The sequence below is a fragment of the Rhinoderma darwinii genome, chromosome 2 (assembly GCF_050947455.1).
Source record: "Rhinoderma darwinii isolate aRhiDar2 chromosome 2, aRhiDar2.hap1, whole genome shotgun sequence".
Taxonomy (NCBI): Eukaryota; Metazoa; Chordata; class Amphibia; order Anura; family Rhinodermatidae; genus Rhinoderma; species Rhinoderma darwinii.
In genome coordinates this window covers 128,795,869-128,815,475 of record NC_134688.1, presented here as the reverse complement: position 1 = coordinate 128,815,475, position 19,607 = coordinate 128,795,869, and the positions used below count along the sequence as shown (strand labels likewise).

Genomic DNA, 19,607 nt, shown 5'->3' with positions numbered 1-19,607 from the left:
GCTTCCCATAAAACAGGTCTAGTAGAGTACCCTAATGAACTATTCCAGCAGACGTCCACCATAAACAATAGTGCCAGTAAAATACCCCTGACAACTATACCAATAGAGTGCCCCCTCATAAACTGTGTCAGCATAGTGCTTAGCTTCACACAGTCATACAATTAAATGACAAACTTCTGGCTGCCTGCGGTTGCCACAATGGGAAGTTCACTGCTCCTTGGACAAAGAGGTTTTTGATCACTGCTAGAGTATACATATGTCCGACAAAGACCCCAGCAGAGGGTAGAAACGCTTTGTATTTTCTTTTCAATAAAACTTCTTCATATTGGAACTGGTTGGTAGATGTCAATCCCAACCCTAACTGTTATACAGCAGCAGATTGGGAAAAAGGAGCATTTTTTTGGTTTTACCCACTTTGTTTTCAATTTACGTCCTGGTCCTGGGTAAGACTTCGGAGGAGCTCCAACGTCAGCAGCTGCAGGGATAATGGCTTAGCACCACCTGAGGCACAACCCAAACAGGTCAGTAGCTTTTCACTACTTACCCTGTGTGCACCATTTAATCTATGTTATTGCTATAGGAAGCGCTCGAATTTTGTATGTTGGTCTTCTTTACAGTAAAGTCTTAAGTAAAACTGAAGAACAGTTTCTGTACAGCATATTTTATGTTAAAGATCATCAATGCATAGGTCAAACTTGCCTCTATCTATAATAAGCCTTATAACTAAAACTAAACTATACTGTAAAATCAAAGTTGCTACTTTCCACTTATATCAAGAAACACAGCTCAATTGTGAAATAAATTAAAGACAGAACCTGGAGAACTTTCCTTGTAATCATTAAGATGGGATAAAAACCTTGGAGTAATGGTCACTACTAATCATTCACATCTTAGAATTGACATTAATACAAAATTAAACAGCAAAGCTCATTTTCTTTACACAACATCACTGATAATTGAATCTCTTTTAAATGGGTTCTCAAATGGATATCACAGAATACGACAAATGGTTTACATAAAGGTAGCAGTAGATTGCCCAGTCTTATAGTTATTAGGTAAATGCCCACATATGTTAGAAAAGTAATTTATTCTATGTAACAAAATTACACCTATGCTCCGGACGGCATTAGCTACAAGAAATGATTCTTAATTTTTGTATTTCAGGTGTTAAATTAATTATTCTACAAAGCATTTCAGAGACCTTGTATTTTATAAGGTTAGAAGGGTTATTCGGGATAGAGATTTTTTTTATTTAGCACTCCTATTATTAAGAATGAGAGGGCCTTATAATATGTTGGTTAAAAAAAAATGCCCCCCATCATTCTGCAGCACCCACTGAACTGAGTGTTGCTGTATGTTAACATTGTAACAAACATTTAACAAACATGACATTACAAAGCCCCCTTATGTTTTAAAGGGACTCCCCTAAACTACAGTAATCCACAAATAGCTTAAAAGACGCTGATTCTAAATCTGCAATTCTTATCTTTCTTCTTGCTTGTATTCCCTCCACTGTAAGCCCGCAAATAGGTCGTGGGCTGCATGTGGATGAGTAGTCTAAATTGTTTACTCCATTATATCGCCGAGATTATGGGTCCTCTCTATGCATCAGCATGTAGCACACAGTCTATTTGCAGGCTTACAACAGTAGAAAAATAAAAATTGCAGATTCCGAATCAGCATCTTTTAATTTATTTTTACTGATTACTGTAATTTTTTTTATTTTTTTTGGGGAGAGGGGGGTTTGGAGGTGACAGTCTCTTTAAGAATAGGAGGTCTAAATAAAAGCTATATAACGGAGAACAACGTTAGCATATCCACAGCATATACACCGACCCGCCTGGTGAGGTCCCACTGCATCCTGGCAGAGTATGAGTGGAGAGGTGGCCGCGCATATGCACAGCCTCTCTCTATTGTGTTTTATGGGAGTTACTGGAACAGCCGAGCAAGTGTGACGTCTGTGATGGAAATATATTAGCAGTTACAGGTCCCAGGACAAAATGTATTCAATTGTTGATCAATATCTACTAAATGTCATGTCCGTGGCTGCGGGCCGTCAGGTTCACTCTCCCCCTGACGGCCGTAGCCATGGGCTGGCGAGCACTGGCCCCAGTCTCCTCCTCTGGAGACGCCAGCGCTCACTTCCACTCACCTCGGCCGTGATCCCGTAGGGTGCAAGCGCACGCTCGTGCCCGATCTTAAAGGGGCAGCGTGCGCACCGGACTTTGATGAACCATTAGCCCATGAGTGCCCTGTTTCTATGCCTGACCGTTGTTGTCGTACATTAAGTTTGTCTATGCGATGGTCTCCTAGTGTGTTCCTGTTTCCGTTACCTGTATCCGTGCTATCCTGGTCGTGTGCCGCACTGAGCCAGAGTCGTGCTGTGCTGTATACCATGCCTGTCCTGCTTCACCACGCGTGACGTCTGCCTGCCTTGCTACTGTCCAAGCTGCCACTGGTACCCTATACGAACTATAGACTTTAACCTGCGCCCTGCTGGCCAAGCAGTTCATCCAACACATCTTCCGCCTGCACGGCTTGCCGCAGCATATTGTAGCTGATGGGGGGGTTCCGTTCACCTCGAAGTTCTGGAGAGGCCACTGCGGACTCCTGGGTGTAAAGTTGGACTTTTCCTCGGCCTACCATCCTCAGTCCAATGGTCAGGTCGAGAGGAACAATCAGATCTTGGAGAACTACCTACGCCACTTCATCTCCAAGCAGCATGATGACTGGGTGCAGTTGCTTCCGTGGGTGGAGTTCTCTTACAATAATCACACCACCGAGTCCACACAGAAGACACCGTTCTTTATCGTCTATGGCCAACACCCACGAATTCCTCTCCCGGTCCCTGTTACGTCAGAGGTGCCAGCTGCTGACACGGCTTTTGGGGACTTTCTGCAGATCTGGCAGAAGACTCGATCCTCCATCCTGCTGGCGGTCGACCGCATGAAGCGGAAGGCAGACACAAGGAGAAGAGAACCTCCTCAGTTTCTTTTTGGCACGAAGGTCTGGCTGTCCTCCAGGAATATTCGACTGAGGGTGCCGTTGTACAAATTTGCTCCCAGGTTCCTCGGACCCGTCGAGATCCTGCAGCAGATCAACCCTTTCGCCTACAAGCTTCGGCTGCCTCCTACCCTCAAGATCCCAAGCTCCTTCCATGTTTCTCTTCTGAAACCAGTGGTTCTGAACCGTTTTACCAAGACTCCTAGCCCTGCGGTTGCCTCCAGCGGCCCTTTAGACACCTTCGAGGTTAAGGAGATCTTGGACACCAAGAGAGCGAGAGGAAAGACTTTTTATTTGGTGAATTGGAGGCAGTTTGGTCCTGAAGAGAGGTCCTGGGAGCCAGAGGAGAACCTCAATGCCCATACTCTTCTGAAGACGTTTCTCTCTCGCTCTGGTCCCAAGAAGAAGGGGCATAAGAGGGTGGATACTGTCATGTCTGTGGCTGCGGGCTGTCAGGTTCACTCTCCCCCTGACAGCCGCAGCCATGGGTCGGCGAGCGCTGGCCCCACTCTCCTCCTCAGGAGACGCCTGCACTCACTCCCACTCACCTCGGCCGGATCCCGCAGGGGGCGCGCGCACGCTCATGCCTGCTCTTAAAGGGGAAGCGTGCGCACCGGACTTTGGTGAACTATTACCCCTTGAGTGCCCTGGACTATAAGAGGGGTTCAGCCCCTTGCTTCTATGCCTGAGCGTTGTTGTCATATGCTAAGTTTGTCTATGCAATGGTCTGCTAGTGTGTTCCTGTTCCCGTTACCTGTTCCCGTTACCTGTATAAAAAAATACAACTTCTCCATGCCAAAAAAAAGCTCTCATAGGGCCATGTCGACAGAAAAATGAAAAAGTTATGCCTCTTGAAAGGCGGGGAGGAAAAACTAAAATGAAAAAAGGCCTGGTCCTTAAGGGGATATTACACTTTATTTTGTACTTCTGCTAATGGTCCTTGGAAACATTACCTACATATAGGACAAACAAATCATTTTCCTAACGGAGGATGACACTGCGCATATTACAGCTGTGTCCTAACGACTAAATAAAATCATTAAGTTGAACCCATGCAGAATTCTAACAGATGTTGTCATTAACATGAATGAACGGATCACACTACACCGACCTAAGCACAACTCCTACGACCATGCTTGTAGTTACTGTAGACGTGCATCATAACAAAATGCCGCAAATGTGTTCTGCGAACATGCAGGAAAAAACACACAAATGTGAAACATTGAAATTAAATGGAATGTATCATCTATTACATTTTTGTTTTAATAATTGGATTTAAAGGGTTTTTCTATTTGATAAAGTGATGGCATATCGTTAGGATATACCATTATTTTTTTGTTCGATGGGGGTCCGACTGCCGGTACCACCACTAATCCTGAGAATAGAGGGGACCCAACACTAGTGTGGCGCTCTGGCCCCTTGAAAGTATTTGTCTCCCAGCCAACCACTGTGCAGTAACATGCAGTACAGCTCCATTTAAGTGAATGGGGCTGTGCTGCACTTCACAGCATAGCCACACACTTTAAGTAAACCTACGGCCCCCTTCATTCTCAGGAACAGCGGGGGTCCTCCATCGATGAGAAAGTGATGGGATATCCTCACGGTAATCATCGCTTTATGAGATGGAAAGCCTTTTCAGGTATGAAGAGAAATACTTTGTTTATTCGTTTTTTAAACGTTGTAGCGATTTTTTTTTTTTTGATTTTTTTAAAATACCTAGGTGTAGCCATTGAAGACACACATAATTCTGTCCTGTGATATCGGTATAGACCCATGGCACAGGTGCCACATCGGGCACGTTGGCATGGTTTGCTGGCACACATCCCTGTCCCGATGTCTCCAGCGTGTTTCGTGGCACTGAACACAGGGAGAGAGAGCGGCGCTTCATTATGCGCTTGGCAGCGCGAATTACCAGGACAGAGAGAAGTGCTTCATTGTGTTTGTTGCTGCTAAAAACACTTGGCAAGCACACAATGCATCACCGCTCTCTCCCAGTGTTCAGTGTTGCAGAGTGTATAATGAGGATCTGCTCTCTCCTGGTGATCACACCGCAAGGATAGAGGTCAGTGACCGCTCTGTAAAAGAAAAAGTTTTCAAAAGTTGGCAGCTCCCCTATGTGCACCCCCAAATCTGATGTTTATTAGTCACGGTCTCTCCTGCGGGCACCCCCAATTCTGGTGTTCAGTAGTCGCCGTCCTCAAGGCCAAAACAGGCTCAGTCCTGAAGGGGTTAAAATACAATTCTGACTAGAGTTAAAATTTCAGGACTGTATCCACTAGTGTCACTTTCTTTTTGTGTGCACTAGGGACTGACTAACATCTATACAATTCCCACACTAGCCTGGACCCTGATCACAAGTCTTCTTGTTTGTGTGGGAGTTGTAGTCCTTTCCTCTGTATATGTTGGAGGCTGCTGGTTTGCTCTGACAAGAGCGGCCTCCAGACTCACAGAGCTTCTTTACTATTCTGGTAGATAATCCCTATATTAATTTCACTGCACCACCATGTTTCACCAGCCTCTTTTACTGGGTCTTCAGGGAAAAAACTGGCAGCATAACAGGACAGTTTTGATAATGGCAGTGGCAACCAGATCACAGCATTGCTGCTGCTATATACTCATAGCCACGCCCCCTCCCTGTATCCAATCAAGTGCCAGGCAGGCGTGGCAAGAGAGCTCAGCCCCGCCTATTCTCTGGTGTAAGAGGGGCGGGAGCTGGGCGTGTGAGAGCGTAACCATGGGGACCAAACAGCGCATACCCACAGCTCAGTAACCATAAAGGAGCTATCGGATCTCCTGATCAGGAAACATTGCAGCAGAGTGCATTGCAGAGAAATCTCACAAACCATTTATCCAGTGACCGCATGAGCGGACGCTGCATCATATAGGGACTGTAGTTAGATAATATTAAACCAGTCTCCTAAAACTCACATTATCGGGATGTATTAGATGGCTGTATGTGACACCCTGTGATGCTTCACTTGTGTGGGTTACACTATCAGGTAGAATTGAATGCCGGTCTGTGGATCAACACACAATATAGGGGCTGAATTATGCTAATGATGTATAGGTCTGGACTCCTATTGTCCTCCTATTGTCATGTGTCTGCGAGCGCTGGCCCCAGTTTCTTCCTCAGGAGACGCCAGCGCTCACTTCCGCTACCTCGGCCGGGTCCCGTAGGGTGCGTGCGCACACTCGTGCCTGCTCTTAAAGGGGCAGCGCGCGCACTGGACTTTACTGTAAAAATTAGCCCATGAGTACCCTGGACTATAAGAAGGGCCCATCCCCTTCCTCCTATGCCTGAGCCTTGTTGTCGTACCCAAAGTTTGTCTATGCAAATGGTCTCCTGGGTTTTTCCAGTTCCCAGTGTTCCCCGTACCTGTATCCGGTATCCCGTGCTATCCTGGTCAAGTGCCGTGCTGAGCTGTAGTCGTGCTGTGCTACATACCACGCCTGACGTCTGCCTGCTGCCTAGTCCCAGCCGAGCCTGCCTTGCTACTGTCCGATCTGCCACAGGTACCCTATACGAACTATAGACTGTTACCTGCGCCTTGTTGGCCAGCTGCCATACCGTCAAGGCGGTACGGCCCAGTGGGTCCACGAACACAAAGTGACACAGACCATGACAATTTACAGATGATCTCTAGCACTGCAGATGCTTTTTAATTAAAATCAGAATGGTGCTTCCCCCTTCACCACTAGGGCTCTAAGGCAACACTATTATTGAGAATTGTAGGTGAGGTTTCCATATGGGAAAAAAAAAAGTTGCAAGTGTCTTTGTGGACTGTCAGATTCTTTAGGATATTTCGCAATTTTATTTTCCAAAAAAGAAACTTTAAAGTCTCCCATGAGTTGTGGTAAAGATTAAAATTTACTGCAAATCGCTAGCAACTCTGTGTTACCATGAAGCTCTAGATTGAAGCTTGTTATATGGTCATTCATGTCGTCTGGAACTTAGTAGTGGCCTAAGATCACAGACCACCATAGAACGTGTATCTATAAAATATAAGAAGATTATTTTGTCGGCATGCCTCCCTTTAGATTGGTCTCTTTAGGATAAACACAATGCGATAGTTAGCATGCATGTGGGTAAATGTAAGGAAATGACGGTAAATTGCCGTTTACCTCAAGTAGTTTATCATAACGTTCTGAAGACATAAGAAATCGTCCATCTTCCAGCTGCATCTCTCTGTTCTCCAGCAAATTGTTCAAGACTGGTAAGACATTCCTCTCGGCCTTTTCCAATCCTTCCAAAACCAAAATTCTTCCCTCTGTGGCAGCACGAACAGCACACTTTAAAAAAACAAAAATAACGTTAGGACCATCTAAACTAGTAGATAGTTGTTCATTAGGTCATGTTTAAAAATATAAATTTGTCATTTTGCATTGAGATCATGTACTTTCTGAATCATGACAAAGGAGTGCAGGTAAACCAAAATCGTCATTTTGTGTGAGAAAATTAAAGCGTGTCTTCAGGTTTCCACATGAGGCCAAATGCATCTGAGGAAAGCTATTGGAAGCTGAGAGGGAAGAGCACTCAGCAGCGTACTGGAGTCTATTCTACCGATCAGTGCGGGTCTCTATAACACTTTAAATGATACATCTACTGTATATAAAATCTGACTTCTAATGTGAGGTAAAAAAAAAAAAAAAGTACAGTATGTTTGTATCATTTTACTATATCAACAGGGTAAGCTATAAAGCTGCATGTACTAAAAAAAAAAATCCCATAACAGCAGGATCTGTATCTTTAGCATTTTTTATTTACACATCGGGGCAGATTTATTAATCCATCTGGAAAGTGTTGCAGGTATTGTGTGCCATATTAATCCACAACTGCAGCACTATTTGGGACTTTTTTAAGTTTGCATTTTTAAAGAGGACGTTACAGAGGTGTGTCCTGCTAAACGCAGCTGTAAATCAAGCTTGCCAATTCACGGAACAGAGCCGATATCTGCATTAGGACGCCTGTAAGGTTAGAAATGTTTCTAAAAATGCATGAAATGTTCCACATTATTTATGTGAATTTTCAACTGTCTGAAGTCACTTGGCAGAATAGAAAGTATCCAGGAATGCCCAAGGTGGCAACTACAAATCTGCACAACCTTGTTCTGCAGTTGTCACTGAACCTTCTCCAGGTGGTTTCCTGTAGATGAAGTGTAATTGACTCTTTCCTGCAGAAGGATGGTCCCTAAAGCGAACCATACTAACTAAGCCTAACCTAACCATACACTAGAGATTTTGGATGGCCGAAATGCCAACCGAAGACAGATATCTGTGGAAAAGTTAATTTGCATGTGCAGTCTCAAGTCAATTATGCCCAATGACAGATCTCTACCCCATCAACAGAAGACCAGACAAGGTCACAGATCAATGTAGAGATCGATTGAGGATTTGTCGTTTTAACTCATGGCGTTGTGGTCCAGAATGAAAAGCTTCGTAGACCAAGGATGAACGACAATACCTAAAAAAAAATAGCCGTCTGAAATTCCTGTATGGTCAGTTTCAAGGGGTTATCCCGCAAAAAGTGTTTGCAAAGTAAAACGAAATATTTTTGCAACATAAAACCATTAAACAAATCTTTATCAGTGCTGAAATATCTTACATTGGTATGAGTGGTAGTTTCACCTTGAGTTTCAGTTGTACCTGCATTCTTTGTCCCCCTTTTTCAGAGTTAAAGAGCCATACACAACGCATTACTGGGAGTTCCAGTAGGGGAGGATTCATGTGTGGCGCGCTGCTGCACGTATACAGACACTGCAATGACCGCATAACCTGACCCAATCGAAGATATCTTTACAGCTCTATGCTTGTTGCATCACTCGGCACTTTAAATCTGTGTTGGTTCAGATACTGGCTGGGTGATTGGTTCATGCAGCTTTATTTATATTCCCTTTGCCAACACATGGGCTAGTCCCCTTGACAAAATAACCATGTACTTATTGTGTCACTCTTCTCTATCATTTAGATTGTAAGTTCTTATAGTCAGGTACACCTCTCTCTTTTTGTCTCATTGCTTGTTCATTTTGATTAGGCTTCGTTCACATCTGTGTCAGGGCTCTGTTCCGCCTTAGCTTTCCGTCGGAACGGAGCCCTGACGGACACAAACTGAAACCGTAGGTTTCAGTTTCCGTCACCAGTGACTACGGTATTCATCCTGTCAAAACAACCGAACCCTTGCGCAACGGAGACAAACTGAAACCATTGCCATCAATGGTGATTGAAATGGAAACCTCCGGTTTCAGTTTGTGTCAGACAGAAAGCTCAGACGGAACGGAGCCCTGACGCAGATGTGAACGAAGCCTTACTTGGAAATTTTTTTTGCTTCTACTAATTAGTTTCTTTCTTTTCATAGAAAGAACCAATGGGGCAGATTTACTAGTGTGTCTGCGCCTAGGTTGTGTTGAAAAACGTGAAAGAGCTTGGCGCATTTAATTTTAGAACAGATATTTGCACCTTTATAGACACTAAGAAATGTTCCAAAAAAAAAAGTGACAGGGCTTAAAATTCTGTCGCAAAATAAGCCAATTCAAAAGGTGGTATGAGGAGAAAACGATCTAGGAAGTCTAGCTAGATGTACCAGATTTAATACATTAAGCACCACTGGGATAAATTTGCGGCATCTTCTGACTGCCTGGTCAGCTTAGACAGTATTAGTAAATCTGCCAGTTTGTATCAATATTGGAATCCATCTAGAACGTCCAAAATATTCTATAGTGTTATTTATTTATGTTACAGGCGACAAAATCGAGATAAGAAACTTTAAAAAAATGATGTTGGGGTATGTTCACACGGAGGAAATTTGCGGTGGAATCCGCCACAAATTTCCGCCTCCCGTTCATTTCAATGGGAGTCAGGCGCTTCTGTTTCTGATTTTTTTTCAGCTAGTGGGAAAAAGAAGCGTCTTGCTCGATCTTCGGGCGGATTCCACCGAGACTCCCATTGAAGTCAATGGGAGGAAAGCAGGAATAGTTCCGCAGCGGATTCTGCGGCGGATTTCACGGCGGAAACCGCCTCGCAAAATACGACGCGTGAACAGGGCCTAAGATTTAAACACAAGAACAAACAAATACCAGCCCAGGCGTTAGCAACCTCAAACAGCCCCCCCTCACAAAATAAATATATATATATATATATATATATATATATATATATATATATATATACACACACACACACACACACACAAACACACACACACCGTATGTATGTATATAGATATATATTTCCTAATTTAGAGATGAAACAAGCTCTGCAATAAGAAGAAACCAAACAAGCAATCAAGACCATGGAAAACTAAAAGGTCAGTTGTCATTTAATGTCTTTACGATCGCACAGCGTGCAGTGAGATTACTTTCCAGTGAGTCACGTTGAACACACTGAAGCGACACAAAACATGATTTGCATCTAGCTAATTAGAAAATATTTACTTAGCCATATCCCAATACACCTACTTACCATCTGTACATTCAGAACTCACTTAACATCTTAAAACGGAAAAGAAAATGTTTTCCACAGAGACTAATCAGAATGACCGCAGACACAATAAACTGAAGCATTTTAATGGGCACATTACACACCATATATTCTTCACCGATTTACAGGTAGCAAAACACAAAGTGCCCAACCTTCAGTAAGATCTAAAACCGTTTTATTAAAATGATTATCAATGTACTAGGAAGGTTTAGCAATGAAAAGAAAAATATTTATATGTGATCAGTACAAATAGAAAGAGGTGTGGAAGAGATGACTTAAGAATAAATTGTAAGATTATATGATACATTTCTAATAATTTAATATACAAGTACTTCCTACAAAAATAATTTTGTTCAGCTTTATAACTAAACACCAATTAAATTAGAACATTAGAACCACTGACAGATGAAGTGAATAACATTGATTATCATGTTACAATGGCATCTGACAAGGGGTGGAATATATCAGGCAGCAAGTCAACAGTCAGTTCTTGAAGTTGATAAGTCTAGCCCATCTGGTTCGATCCCACAGAAGAGCTACTGTAGCACAAATTGCTGAGAAACTTAATGTTGGCTACGATAGAAAGGTGTCAGAACCCACAGTGGATCGCAGCTTACATAGGCGCAGACAGGTCTGAGTGCCAATGCTGACCACTGTCCACAACTGCAAGTGGCTTCAATGGCCATGTGAGGATCAGAACTTGACCATGGAGCAATAGAAGAAGGTATCATGGTTTGATGAATCACATTTTCTATTACATCATGTAGATAGCTGGGTGCATGTTTGACGATTACCTGGCAAAGAAAAAGCAAGCCAGGGGAGGCAGTGTGATGTTCTGGGAAATGTTCTCTAGGGAACCTTCGATCCTGGTATTTATGTTAGGGCCGCTTCACATCAGCGTTGGCTTTCCATTGAAAGGTTCCGTTTGAGGTTTCCGTCGGGTGAACCCCTCAATGGAAAGTCAAACGGAAACTTTTGCTCCCGTTTGCATCACCATTGATATCAATGGGGACGGAAACGTTGCTAATGGTTTCCATTTGTCACCATTCCGACAGGTTTCCGTTTTTTTCGACGGAATCAATAGCGATCGGTCCCTGCTCGATCCCTGTAGAGCTCTCTGCTGTCAGTTAGACAGACGCTCAACCCCCCACCCCTTGCAGTATAATAACTACTGAGTACTCTATGGGGATCGGGGAGTATTTCTAGAGCCCTCTGCAGTCAGATGGTTAAACCCCACTTGCAGTATAATCTCCCCCCCATAGAGCCCTCAGTAGTTGTTATATTATTATATTATTGGTCCAATAACACTAAATTACTTTTTGAGATACAGCTGCTTTGTATCCTGTATCCGTCAGGTCAGCGGGACTGACGGGATCAGCGTCAGCGGGTCCTGTGTGTCTCTGACATGTAGGATGCACCTGTAATCTATCACATCTAAGTTATGAACAGATGTGATCGAGAACAGCTTGATCCTGCGTGCCAGAAAAAATAGGCCCATAACGTAAAGGCTACGTACACCTTTAAAAACGTTATATTATAATTTGTGTGTGTATATATATATATATATATATATATATATATACACACAAATTATAATATAACGTTTTTAAAGGTGTACGTAGCCTTTACGTTATGGGCCTATTTTTTCTAATTATTTTAATATGTTCCCTAACGTAACTGTATTTATTCATGTTTTTACTTTTGTGGGGACAGCCATCTTTATTAGCATTCATCTATGTCGGATCATCATTAGGGCGGTTCGCCCACACCGCACGAGCCCCCTCATGCCCCTAACGTCACTAGCATCAGAGGGGGCACCGGTGATAGCGACAGCCACATTTACTTGTATATGCGTCCTCAGGACACAGATACAAAATGAATACTATAGGCTGCAGGCCACATTAGTCCTGCAGCCTATAAGGCGCTGGGAAGACTCCCTGCATCACGACGGTCTGCGCAGGCGTCCCGCTCGGAGGATGGGAAGCTATCCGTCCATCGCGGGAACGGGGCAAGGCAAGTACAATATTTTTTTTTGGGGGGGGGGGGGCACTGTGTAGCACTATATACTAGGGGGTGGAGCGGTGTGGCACACTATATACAATGGGGGAGCGCTGTGTGGCACTATATACAATGGGGGAGTGCTGTGTGGCATGATATACAATGGGGGAGCGCTGTGTGGCACTATATACAATGGGGGAGCGCTGTGTGGCACTATAAACACAAGGGGTAGCGCTGTGTGGCACTATACAAGCGGGGAGCGCTGTGTGGCACTGTACAAGGGGAAGAGCTGTGTGGCACTATATACAAGGGGGAGCGCTGTGTGGCACTATATACAAGGGGGAGCGCTGTGTGGCACTATATACAAGGGGGAGCTCTGTGTGGCACTATATACAAGGGGGAGCGCTGTGTGGCACTATATACAAGGGGGAGCGCTGTGTGGCACTATATACAAGGGGTGAGCGTTGTGTGGCACTATATACAAGGGGTGAGCGCTGTGTGGAACTATATACAAGGGGTTGAGCGCTGTGTGAAACTATATACAAGGGGGAGCGTTGTGTGGCACTATATACAAGGGGAGAGCGCTGTGTGGCACTATATACAAGGGGGAGCGCTGTGTGGCACTATATATAAGGGGAAGCACTTTGTAGCACTATATAGAAGAGGGGAGTGCTGTGTAGCACTATATACCAGGTGGGAGCTCTGTGTAGAACTATATACAATGGGGAGCGCTGTGTAGCACTAGATACAAGGAGGGGAGCGCTTTGTAGCACTATATACAAGGGGGGAGCGATGTGTAGCACTATATACAAGAAAAGGGGGATTGCTGTATAGCACTATATAGAAGAGGGTTAGCGCTGTGTGGCACCATATACAAGGGGGGCTGTGTGGCACTATATACAAGGGGGAGCGCTGTGTGGCACTATATACAAGGGGGAGCGCTGTGTGGCACTATATACAAGGTGTGAGCGTTGTGTGGCACTATATACAAGTGGTGAGCGCTGTGTGGAACTATATACAAGGGGTTGAGCACTGTGTGAAACTATATACAAGGGGGAGCGTTGTGTAGCACTATATACAAGGGGAGAGCGCTGTGTAGCACTATATACAAGGTGGAGCGCTGTGTGGCACTATATACAAGGGGAAGCACTTTGTGGCACTATATAGAAGAGGGGAGTGCTGTGTAGCACTATATACCATGTGGGAGCGCTGTGTAGCACTAGATACAAGGAGGGGAGCGCTTTGTAGCACTATATACAAGGGGGGAGCGCTTTGTAGCACTATATACAAGGGGGGAGCGATGTGTAGCACTATATACAAGAAAAGGGGGATTGCTGTATAGCACTATATAGAAGAGGGTTAGCACTGTGTGGCACCATATACAAGGGGGAGCGCTGTGTAGCACTATATACAAGGGGAGCAATGTGTAGCACTATATACAAGGGGAGCGCTGTGTAGCACTATATACAAGGGGGAAGTACTGCGTATCACTATATAAAAGGGGGGGGTCTGTGTAGCACTATATACAAGTTGGGTGTTATTGAGGCAGTATATACAAGGGGGCTGTGTGGCACTATATAAAAGGGAGGCTGTGTGGCAGTATATACAAGGGGGCTGTGTGGCACTATATAAAAGGGAGGCAGTGTGGCGTTATCTACAGGGGTCCGTGTGTGGCGCGCTATCCACAGGGGTCCGTGTGTGGCGCGCTATCCACAGGGGTCCGTGTGTGGCGCGCTATCCACAGGGGTCCGTGTGTGGCGCGCTATCCACAGGGGTCCGTGTGTGGCGCGCTATCCACAGGGGTCCGTGTGTGGCGCGCTATCCACAGGGGTCCGTGTGTGGCGCGCTATCCACAGGGGTCCGTGTGTGGCGCGCTATCCACAGGGGTCCGTGTGTGGCGCGCTATCCACAGGGGTCCGTGTGTGGCGCGCTATCCACAGGGGTCCGTGTGTGGCGCGCTATCCACAGGGGTCCGTGTGTGGCGCGCTATCCACAGGGGTCCGTGTGTGGCGCGCTATCCACAGGGGTCCGTGTGTGGCGCGCTATCCACAGGGGTCCGTGTGTGGCGCGCTATCCACAGGGGTCCGTGTGTGGCGCGCTATCCACAGGGGTCCGTGTGTGGCGCGCTATCCACAGGGGTCCGTGTGTGGCGCGCTATCCACAGGGGTCCGTGTGTGGCGCGCTATCCACAGGGGTCCGTGTGTGGCGCGCTATCCACAGGGGTCCGTGTGTGGCGCGCTATCCACAGGGGTCCGTGTGTGGCGCGCTATCCACAGGGGTCCGTGTGTGGCGCGCTATCCACAGGGGTCCGTGTGTGGCGCGCTATCCACAGGGGTCCGTGTGTGGCGCGCTATCCACAGGGGTCCGTGTGTGGCGCGCTATCCACAGGGGTCCGTGTGTGGCGCGCTATCCACAGGGGTCCGTGTGTGGCGCGCTATCCACAGGGGTCCGTGTGTGGCGCGCTATCCACAGGGGTCCGTGTGTGGCGCGCTATCCACAGGGGTCCGTGTGTGGCGCGCTATCCACAGGGGTCCGTGTGTGGCGCGCTATCCACAGGGGTCCGTGTGTGGCGCGCTATCTACAGGGGTCTGTGTGGCGCGCTATCTACAAGGAGTGTGTGTAGTTTGTGTGGCGCGCTATCTACAAGGAGTGTGTGTGGTCTGTGTGGCGCTATTTACGGGGGGGTCTGTGTGGCGCTATCTACGGGGGGGTCTGTGTGGCGCTATCTACGGGGGGGTCTGTGTGGCGCCATCTACGGGGGGGTCTGTGTGGCGCCATCTACGGGGGGGTCTGTGTGGCGCCATCTACGGGGGGGTCTGTGTGGCGCCATCTGCGGGGGGTCTGTGTGGCGCCATCTGCGGGGGGTCTGTGTGGCGCCATCTGCGGGGGGTCTGTGTGGCGCCATCTGCGGGGGGTCTGTGTGGCGCCATCTGCGGGGGGTCTGTGTGGCGCCATCTGCGGGGGGTCTGTGTGGCGCCATCTGCGGGGGGTCTGTGTGGCGCCATCTGCGGGGGGTCTGTGTGGCGCCATCTGCGGGGGGTCTGTGTGGCGCCATCTGCGGGGGGTCTGTGTGGCGCCATCTGCGGGGGGTCTGTGTGGCGCCATCTGCGGGGGGTCTGTGTGGCGCCATCTGCGGGGGGTCTGTGTGGCGCCATCTGCGGGGGGTCTGTGTGGCGCCATCTGCGGGGGGTCTGTGTGGCGCCATCTGCGGGGGGTCTGTGTGGCGCCATCTGCGGGGGGTCTGTGTGGCGCCATCTGCGGGGGTCTGTGTGGCGCCATCTGCGGGGGGTCTGTGTGGCGCCATCTGCGGGGGGTCTGTGTGGCGCCATCTGCGGGGGGTCTGTGTGGCGCCATCTGCGGGGGGTCTGTGTGGCGCCATCTGCGGGGGGTCTGTGTGGCGCCATCTGCGGGGGGTCTGTGTGGCGCCATCTGCGGGGGGTCTGTGTGGCGCCATCTGCGGGGGGTCTGTGTGGCGCCATCTGCGGGGGGTCTGTGTGGCGCCATCTGCGGGGGGTCTGTGTGGCGCCATCTGCGGGGGGTCTGTGTGGCGCCATCTGCGGGGGGTCTGTGTGGCGCCATCTGCGGGGGGTCTGTGTGGCGCCATCTGCGGGGGGTCTGTGTGGCGCCATCTGCGGGGGGTCTGTGTGGCGCCATCTGCGGGGGGTCTGTGTGGCGCCATCTGCGGGGGGTCTGTGTGGCGCCATCTGCGGGGGGTCTGTGTGGCGCCATCTGCGGGGGGTCTGTGTGGCGCCATCTGCGGGGGGTCTGTGTGGCGCCATCTGCGGGGGGTCTGTGTGGCGCCATCTGCGGGGGGTCTGTGTGGCGCCATCTGCGGGGGGTCTGTGTGGCGCCATCTGCGGGGGGTCTGTGTGGCGCCATCTGCGGGGGGTCTGTGTGGCGCCATCTGCGGGGGGTCTGTGTGGCGCCATCTGCGGGGGGTCTGTGTGGCGCCATCTGCGGGGGGTCTGTGTGGCGCCATCTGCGGGGGGTCTGTGTGGCGCCATCTGCGGGGGGTCTGTGTGGCGCCATCTGCGGGGGGTCTGTGTGGCGCCATCTGCGGGGGGTCTGTGTGGCGCCATCTGCGGGGGGTCTGTGTGGCGCCATCTGCGGGGGGTCTGTGTGGCGCCATCTGCGGGGGGGTCTGTGTGGCGCCATCTGCGGGGGGTCTGTGTGGCGCCATCTGCGGGGGGTCTGTGTGGCGCCATCTGCGGGGGGTCTGTGTGGCGCCATCTGCGGGGGGTCTGTGTGGCGCCATCTGCGGGGGGTCTGTGTGGCGCCATCTGCGGGGGGTCTGTGTGGCGCCATCTGCGGGGGGTCTGTGTGGCGCCATCTGCGGGGGGTCTGTGTGGCGCCATCTGCGGGGGGTCTGTGTGGCGCCATCTGCGGGGGGTCTGTGTGGCGCCATCTGCGGGGGGTCTGTGTGGCGCCATCTGCGGGGGGTCTGTGTGGCGCCATCTGCGGGGGGTCTGTGTGGCGCCATCTGCGGGGGGTCTGTGTGGCGCCATCTGCGGGGGGTCTGTGTGGCGCCATCTGCGGGGGGTCTGTGTGGCGCCATCTGCGGGGGGTCTGTGTGGCGCCATCTGCGGGGGGTCTGTGTGGCGCCATCTGCGGGGGGTCTGTGTGGCGCTATCTGCGGGGGGTCTGTGTGGCGCTATCTGCGGGGGGTCTGTGTGGCGCTATCTGCGGGGGGTCTGTGTGGCGCTATCTGCGGGGGGTCTGTGTGGCGCTATCTGCGGGGGGTCTGTGTGGCGCTATCTGCGGGGGGTCTGTGTGGCGCTATCTGCGGGGGGTCTGTGTGGCGCTATCTGCGGGGGGTCTGTGTGGCGCTATCTGCGGGGGGTCTGTGTGGCGCTATCTGCGGGGGGTCTGTGTGGCGCTATCTGCGGGGGGTCTGTGTGGCGCGCTATCTACAAGGAGTGTGTGTGGTCTGTGTGGCGCGCTATCTGCAAGGAGTGTGTGTGGTCTGTGTGGCGCTATCTACAGGGCTCTGTGTGGCGCGCTATCTACAGTGGTCTGTGTGGCGCGCTATCTACAGTGGTCTGTGTGGCGCGCTATCTACAGTGGTCTGTGTGGCGCGCTATCAACAGGGAGTGTGTGTGGTCTGTGTGGCGCGCTATCAACAGGGAGTGTGTGTGGTCTGTGTGGCGCGCTATCTACAACGAGTGTGTGTGGTCTGTGTGGCGCGCTATCTACAAGGAGTGTGTGTGGTCTGTGTGGCGCTATCTACAGGGGGTCTGTGTGCCGCTATCTACAAGGGGATCTGTGTGGCGCTATCTACGGGGGAGTCTGTATGGCGCTATCTACGGGGTGGGTCTGTGTGGCGCTATCTACGGGGGGTCTGTGTGGCGCTATCTACGGGGGGTCTGTGTGGCGCTATCTACGGGGGGTCTGTGTGGCGCTATCTACGGGGGGTCTGTGTGGCGCTATCTACGGGGGGTCTGTGTGGCGCTATCTACGGGGGGTCTGTGTGGCGCTATCTACGGGGGGTCTGTGTGGCGCTATCTACGGGGGCTCTGTGTGGCGCTATCTACGGGGGGTCTGTGTGGCACTATCTACGGGGGGTCTGTGTGGCGCTATCTACGGGGGGTCTGTGTGGCGTTATCTACGGGGGGTCTGTGTGGCGCTATCTACGGGGGAGGTCTGCGTGGCGCTATCTACGGGGGGGTCTGTGTGGCGCTATCTACGGGGGAGGTCTGCGTGGCGCTATCTACGGGGGGGTCTGTGTGGCGCTATCTACGGGGGAGGTCTGTGTGGCGCTATCTACGTGGGGGTCTGTGTGGTGCTATCTACGGGGGCTATGTGTGATACTATATACAGGGGCTGTGTGTGGTGCTATCTGTAGGGGGTATGTGTGATGTTATCTACAGGGCTCTGTGTGTGGTGCTGTCGACAGGGACTGTGTGTATATGATGCTTTACTTTACAGTGTTTGGCACAATTAGATTCAGGGACGCAGTGTATGGTGCTATTATATTTAGGGGCACAGTGTATGGCACCATGATAATTTTATCTTCGTTTATAGGTTGTGGGGGTTTAGCATCAGGAGAGGTTGGTACAGCGGTTTCTTAGTAGCCAGAGACAGGGACACCGTGCATTAAAGTTCATAACAGGGCTTTGCCTGTATTTTATTCTTGTCAAAGAAACAGCCTCTTGTACAACAATGCAAAATACAAAATAAATCCTGCTCGTCTGAGCACTAACTAAACAAGATATTATCTAACTATACCAAGTGCCTTCCTACCAGGCACTGGACACAAAGTAACACAGGTCTTTACTCACATAGAATACAGGCTACTCCAGACTTAGTAGTCTCCGGTCTGAGTCAGGGGTGAGACTGACACACACTGTGTCTGCACCTTTTTATATACAGGCTGCAGGTGCAGCTAATTGAGCAGCAGCCTTGTCCTACAAACAGAGATGGACTAGGGATTGGGGAACCCGCCCTGCTCTTCCCCAATCCAACTCCAGGCCCTTTTTCCGGCTTTTCCTTAAGCCAAGATTGGCAAGCTAGAGCTTTCTTGTAATGGCAGGAAGGAGGTGAAGGGAAAGTGAGCCCTAATCTACCCACCGCCCTGTCCCTGCCTACTTGCAACGACCCGCCCTAGGCGACGGGGTACAACTGGGCGGCGGTCCCTACGCTGTCTAAGTGCACGGGAGAACAAACAGGGAACACGCAAGGGAAGGGGCAGTAGCCACGGAACGCCGCGAGGAAACGGAGCGGTGAATGAGTAGTCAGGACCAGGATGAAGTGGAGTATACCAAAGAGAGCATGGAGAAGGAAGCAAGCCAGGGGCAAAGCAAAGCAGGTTAAGTGGAACTGCAGCAAGGCAGAAGCACGGCAGAAGCAGGCTGGAGCAAGCAGCAGTGAGGCCAGGAATCCAGAAGAATTACAAGCACTGAGGAAGAGAACACGGCAGGTAATAAAGGACAGGGGGCGGAGCTAACTCCGACTGACCAGGCCACGATAGGCTCTCCCACTCCTGAGCCTGCCACCCTGGTTGGTGGGAGATGGTGTCAGTTGAACAGGTCTGGCCTCAGGTGTGGATTGATTAATCCCAGGAGTATACCTAGACGTAGTACCTGGCAGATCCCTAACATTTCTATTGCAAAAACTACTCATTCCCTGGAGCCTAG

General features: G+C 49.6%; 1 protein-coding gene across 3 annotated transcripts in view; it reads right to left on the bottom strand.

The window, feature by feature from the left end:
- Window positions 1-19,607, bottom strand: part of VWA8 (von Willebrand factor A domain containing 8) — a 458,876-nt gene that overhangs the window by 370,100 nt on the left and 69,169 nt on the right. For all 3 annotated transcript variants that reach the window (XM_075852289.1, XM_075852288.1, XM_075852287.1), the window contains exon 6: window positions 7,126-7,293. In XM_075852289.1, the coding sequence (XP_075708404.1) occupies window positions 7,126-7,293 (168 nt within the window). The remainder of the gene's footprint in view (window positions 1-7,125; window positions 7,294-19,607) is intronic.